The sequence below is a fragment of the Delphinapterus leucas genome, chromosome 3 (assembly GCF_059928025.1).
Source record: "Delphinapterus leucas isolate spDelLeu-1000000601 "Yukka" chromosome 3, BTC_Dleu_Yukka2, whole genome shotgun sequence".
Taxonomy (NCBI): domain Eukaryota; kingdom Metazoa; phylum Chordata; class Mammalia; order Artiodactyla; family Monodontidae; genus Delphinapterus; species Delphinapterus leucas.
Window position 1 is genome coordinate 157,665,008 of NC_143131.1, and position 6,422 is coordinate 157,671,429.

Genomic DNA, 6,422 nt, shown 5'->3' on the forward strand with positions numbered 1-6,422 from the left:
TGATCTGTAAAAAATTGATAATCAACACCATTCACTGGGCCGCGACGAGGGTCAACGGAAAGAATTTCTCAATTCTGCGTCCCCAATTCGCTCCTAGGTAGAAGCGGCGCCCCAATCAGGTACCGCCGCGCCACGGCCTCGGGGCATCTGGGACTTGTAGTCCTCCCGGCGGAACTCGCTGTCCCGGCAGGCTGCGCGGCGGCGGCAGGGCTACGTGGCAGGACTGTCTGCTGCTGCGCGGGCAAGTGGGGTAAGATGGCTGCACAGCGGGGCGTGCGGGTTGTTGGGCTCTGCCCCGGAGCCCGGTTGGGTAGGGTCGTTCGGGCCCTCTTGCTACTGCTGTGGTTTGCGGCCCGCGGAGGCGCGCTTTACTTCCACATCGGGGAGACGGAAAAGAAGTGCTTTATTGAGGAGATTCCGGACGAGACCATGGTTATAGGTACGAGGGAAGGGAGAGAGTTTTCAACAAGACCGCCGTCTTGGGGCGGGGTTGCGGGAGGGTCATCTCCTCAGAGCTGGGAGCAGGCGGCGTCGGCGTGCCCTGGCGACAGCGGACTCAGCGCCACCTCGCGTTCCTCTGACTGGGCTCGCCCTGCTTGCTTCCAGGAAACTACCGGACGCAGTTGTATGACAAGCAGCGAGAGGAATACCAACCGGCCACCCCCGGGCTTGGCATGTTCGTGGAGGTTAAGGACCCAGAGGACAAGGTGAGTCGGCTCCTTAGCCCCGCTGAGCCCTCCGCTCTGAACTTGAGCGCCAGACCAAGCAGGCGCCGGTACTTCCCCTCCTAATTTGCGCATCTGCTAGACTGGTAAAAACAGTTGGTGTTGTGGGAAGATCCTGGGTTTTCACTCCGGGCTAACCTTGGGCTTTTTCAGTGCTGGCTGCTTCTCTTAACTTGTTACTGACCGCTGCATGAACCCGCCAAATCAGCTGCCTTCTCTGAGCCATTTCTTTGGTCTGTGAAATAGAAATTCATCTGTCTTATAGATGTGATGAGTGGATTAATTGTGGTGCTAGAAACCAAAGAGTTTTGTCGACTCTAAAGCCATGACATATAGACTTTAGGATTTCACGGAACAGGGTATTTTCCAAAAAGAATGAGCAGCTTTTAATTTGACAAATAAGGATATTAAAACAAACAAACAAAAAAACTTCAAAACCGTTCAACTGTCACCTTTCATTTGAAAGAATGACAGCAAAAGAGTTGAAAGAGCATGAGCTATGAATAAAGTAAAGCCCTTTCCAAGAGTGGTCACATGCCAACCTAATGTCAGACTCTTCGCCCCTTCTCCAGATAGTTCGAAGGCAAGTTTTTGGCAACTGCTGCTAAGCAGCATTGGAGCTTTTAGTTTTGTGGGATGCCTAGGGCTCTGCTTGTCAACTTTTGAGGCACTTAGAGCCTTACGCACCATCAGCCCTATTCCTACCATAATATGGAATACTCACTGAAGTCCCTTCTCTCCAGGTCATCCTGGCCCGGCAGTATGGCTCTGAAGGCAGGTTCACCTTTACCTCCCATACCCCTGGTGAGCACCAGATCTGTCTTCACTCCAATTCCACCAAGTTCTCCCTTTTTGCTGGAGGCATGCTGGTAAGTGGACCCATGTTGGACTCTTTCGGCCTCTAGCCCCTGGTCAAGACTGGGGACTGGTGCTACTGTAGGTGTGAGATGACTATGTCAGATTTTGTGTCTCAATACAGCTGGGTTTCCAGTGAACATTCAGGGTGTGGTTACGGAGCTCTTTGTATATGCTTTGGTTAGAGTATCAGCCAAGGTTTATTCTTGCCCTTGGGCCTAGAGCCCCATAGGGCCAGACACTAAGGAGGCCTTAGTCAGTGTTGGCTAAATGAACAAATGAAGAAAGGTGGGAGGACCAGCTGTTAGGCCCTGGCAGGAAGACAGAGCAGGGCTACCTGATTCTCCTATCTTCCTTGTCTGTCTGTCTCCAGAGAGTTCATCTGGACATCCAGGTAGGTGAACATGCCAACGACTATGCAGAAATTGCTGCGAAAGACAAGTTGAGTGAGTTGCAGCTACGAGTGCGACAGCTGGTGGAGCAAGTAGAGCAGATCCAGAAAGAGCAGAACTACCAGCGGGTGAGTGGCTGAGCCAGGAGCAGTGAGCTTCCTCCCAGAAGCTGCACACTGACTTAGCCAGGAGTCACATGTCAGATTTATTATGAACCCAAGGGATTTACATGTCTGTGCTGCATTGCAAGTCTAAAAGGTGGGATGGGTATTACTAACTACTTTTAATTGAGGAGGCAGTCTCTTAAGGGGCCGTCATTATCTTATTGGGAGACACACAAAATGACAGAGCAGGAATTGATACCAACACCTTGGGTGTTATTTCCATGGTTCTCAGTGCTCCCAGGATCAAGGGTTTTAATCTCTCCTGTGTCCAGGAGGCAGGCAGGTACTATGAATGGATCTGTGACCATAATGACGGGTAGAATAGTGACCTATCTAAATGGAAACAGCTACTGTGGTCAGCTGAGGGCAGCATTGCAGAATTGCTAGCCCAGGGTTTTAAGAGGCACTTAGAGGTCCCGGTTTTTTATGTAAAAAATTCTGGGTTTTAAATGTTGTCAAACCACTGTGTGAGCCAACAAAAACGTGTATGGGCTCCATCCAGCCCCTGGACCACCAATTTGCAACCTGTGCACACAATATTCAAGGAGCAGTTTGGGAGACCCAGGCAGAGGGCTCAGAGCAAGTCCACTTCTGAGCGTTCCAGGACAGCTCTGTCTGATAGGGTGATACCACAGCCACTTTACCACTCCCACAGGCATCAGGGTAGGACCAGGTAAGGCTGTACCTTACAGATGAGCAAATAGACCTAGGAGAAATGAGTGGGTTGCCTGAGGTCATCTGGCTGGTGAGGGTGAAGACAGTTCCCAGGTGGGGTGGCTTTTTTTGGGCACTTGACTGGAACCTGGGCAAAGTTAGTTGGCCCTGGGACATCCTCTGGGGAGGGAACCCAGCAGTTCTAGTGGCCCCAGGTGGGGCTCAGCCAACTCAGGCTCGTCTTCCTTTCTCCCCTCCCACAGTGGCGAGAGGAACGCTTCCGGCAGACCAGCGAGAGCACCAACCAGAGGGTGCTGTGGTGGTCTATCCTGCAGACCCTCATTCTCGTAGCCATCGGCGTCTGGCAGATGCGACACCTCAAGAGCTTCTTTGAAGCCAAGAAGCTGGTGTAGCCGTCCCAGGCTTCCCAGGCCATCCTTCCTCCCTGGCTGGGGAAGCAAGGGCCTCCTGGACTGACTTCTCTCCGGCAGGAGGCCTGGTCCCCAGCCATGGGTGTCTGCAGGGGAGAGGGGCCACAGCACAAGCTGAGGGTAGCAGCTTGGCAGGCTAATACTGAGCAGGTGGTAGGGTAAATGCCTGCCCCCTCCCCTGGGCCCTTTGCTGTAATCTGAAGCCACTGAGAGCCCTACTGACACCTCAGAATCACAGTGTTACTGATCAGGGATGTGAGCCTATTGTCTGGGATGACTGGGGGGAGGGGAGTGGGTGGGCAAGCCAAGTCTTCCTTCTGTCTTCCTTTCCTAACTTGGAATTTTGACCAAGTTGGGGCGTGATTCCCTGCCACCCAGGAAACCTCACTATTCCCTCCTTGGGCCTAGACCCAGCCTGCTGATCCGGGGTGTGTGTGTCCATTGAGGGTGGGGTAGAGGGAGTTGTGGGAAGGTAGCCTGAGGTGGACCCCAGGTTCTTCACGTGGTGGTTCTTTTGGGGACTAGAGAAACTGGGGTTAGGCCAAATAGAGGCCTTGGTGCTGGTTGGGGATGGGGCAGAGTCTTAGTTACTGATTTCATTTTCAATAAGTTTAGGTTTGTTACATTGGTTTCCCAATAAAAAAAATTAACTTCTTGTCCAGTGTAAAGTTACTCTACTGTCAGTGGGCATAGCACTGCAATGTGCTTGAGGGAGTGTCAGTTTTTCCAATGGGCAAAGCACTTCACATTCTGTGTACCCACCTGTGAACTTCATACTTTTCATCCTCTCCATACCCTCCAGTGACAGTGGGTGGTGGTTTTGCCCAAGACCATCTAACAAGTGAAAAGTAGGTGGACAGAATTGTTGTGGTGCTTCAAGGAAGTGCCTAGTTAGTGAAGGTACTGCACATTGAACAGAGGAATGCTGCAGGTGTGGAAAGGACAGGAATCCCTGAGTTGGGGGCAGGAGGGGGATACTGATGGACTTAACCAATAGCATGGGATCTCAGCAGTGACCTTGAAGGAGAGGAAGGATTCTGATGAAAGAAGGCAGGACAGGGGTGGTTGAGGAAAACAGGCAAACAGCTGGTATGCAGATAGATGGGCATTGTTTCAGCTGGAGTTGAGGGGGCGGGGTTGTAAGAAAGCTGGAAAGAAAAGTTGGTTAGAGTTAGAAGAGCCTTGAACGCCAGGTAAGAGATTTGGATATAACCCAGTGTTCAACAAAGTTTTGAGTATTAGAACACCCTGAATATAAACTGAGGAAGGTTAATCCAACAGTGTGTGAGAAGGAGATGGGGTGGGGAGGCAAGTTTGGGGACTACTTGAACTGTCAGGAGAATGTAGTCTGAGCTCATATAGCCACTTAGACCTCCACATTTAGGGAAAAAAAAAAAACTTTTAAGAACAGCTTTAGAATTGCGGAAAAATTGTGAAGATAGTTTACATCATGCAGTAGTATGGTATATTTGTTAATGTTAAAATGAATGAATCAATAGTGATAGTCCATGCTTTATGCAGATTTCCTTAGTTGTTACATAGTGTCTTTTTTGTTCCAGGAGCCCATCTAGAAGATACCATTGTTACATTTAGTTGTCTCCTTGGGCTCCTCTTGGCTGTGACAGTTTCTCAGACTTTCCTCCTTTATTACCTTGACAGTTTTCAGGGATACTGGTCAGGCATTTTGTAGATTTCCCTCAATTGCAATTGGTCTGATGTTTTTCTCATGATTAGACTGGGGTCCTGGGTTTTTGAAAGACCACAAAAGGGAAGTGCCATTCTCATCCCATCATATTAAAGGTACTAATTATCAACATGATTGTGGATGTCACAGTTTAAAATAAGTTAATTTGGATTTTTACATGAAACCTGACTTAGATCTGATACTAGTGGGGCTTCATCCTGATGCGACAACAATTAGCTGGACTGAATGGGAGCTATCCCCTTAAGATGGGCTTGTGCTTTCCAGGTCAGGCCCATCTCCCAGTTTCCATCTTTGGCCTTACCTGACTGTCTCTGCAGGGGTCAGCCTTGACTTTGTCATCAGCCAAATCTAGGCTGGATTTTTCGAGGTTCTGGTATAAGGTACACTGCCCTGGGAGAGCTTAGAAGTAAGGGGACTGGTGGGTTGTATGCTGGGTGAAAGGGGGCTCCTGGGAATGATTAATTTCCTACCTACTATAGTGAAGTCCTCTCAGAAGCAGAGTGGTTGAGACCATAGATTGTGCAACCAAACTACCTGGGCTTACATTCTGAATTACTTCTCTGTGCTTCAGTTCCCTCATCTTTAAAGTGGGCATAATAAGTACAATACTCATAAGGACAGATTGAGATAACAGTAGTAAAGAATTTAGAAAAATGACTGGCACATAGTAAGAACTCAATGGATGTTATTTATTAGGAAACTTAAAATGTGCCTGGAAGAACAGAGGAGATCAAGTCTAATAACTTTGCCACTCTCTTTTCCCAGGTAGGAAGCTGGCCCAGCTGGGGCCTAAGTTCTCACAGTGACAGGGCAGATATGGGAAGTCAATCTTATTCCCTTCTTCAGTTCTCAGCTCCACCAAAGTACTCCTCTCCTGGATGATACCTGCCATTTATATAGCGTTGACTATTGTGCCCATCACTGTACCAAGTTTTTGCATTTTCTCCTTTAATCCTCACAGCAACCATATAAATCAGGAACCATTTATATACTCAGATGAGGAAACAGAAGCAGGCTGTTCCCCAAAACACAGCCGAACTGGCAGAGTCAGGTTTCAAATCCAGCCAATCTGCCTTTAGTGCCTGTCTCCTAACTACTACTTGGGGTGTCACTTGAGGTGTCAGGCTGAACGCAAGACTGAGCCCTGAGCTTGGCCCTGCCGCCCTCCAAGCTCGCTGCGGAGAAAGAATGCACTTGAGTTGACGGCAGGACTACTTGGACGCCTTCCCTTGGGAAGAGGAGGAAGATGCAGATTATCCCAGAGCGCTGGTTTGGAAGTCTGGAGTCTATAAATCCAGTCCAAGTCCACTGACTTGAGCCCTCTCCGGGGCCTCAATTTCTCGGGATGTTCAGCGGACCCCGGAAAGCAGTTAGCAGTTCAGGCGTTTGGAGCGCTCACGTGTTCCTCTGGATGCGGAACCTTTGACGCCGCAGCTCCGGGGAGCAGACGGCGCGGCCGGAGCGGCGGACCCTGTGGACCGAGGGGCGGGGCGGAC

The 6,422-nt window shown here is 49.8% G+C and overlaps 1 protein-coding gene across 1 annotated transcript; it reads left to right on the forward strand.

Annotated features, from left to right (window-relative positions):
• Positions 1-230: 230 nt before the first annotated feature.
• LOC111169853 (transmembrane emp24 domain-containing protein 9) lies at positions 231-3,877 on the forward strand. Its single transcript, XM_022564413.2, has 5 exons — positions 231-439; positions 607-707; positions 1,469-1,594; positions 1,954-2,100; positions 3,054-3,877. The coding sequence occupies exons 1-5, from the start codon at positions 256-258 to the stop codon at positions 3,201-3,203; spliced, it is 708 nt and encodes a 235-aa protein (XP_022420121.1). The 5' UTR covers positions 231-255; the 3' UTR covers positions 3,204-3,877.
• The last annotated feature ends 2,545 nt before the right edge of the window (positions 3,878-6,422 follow it).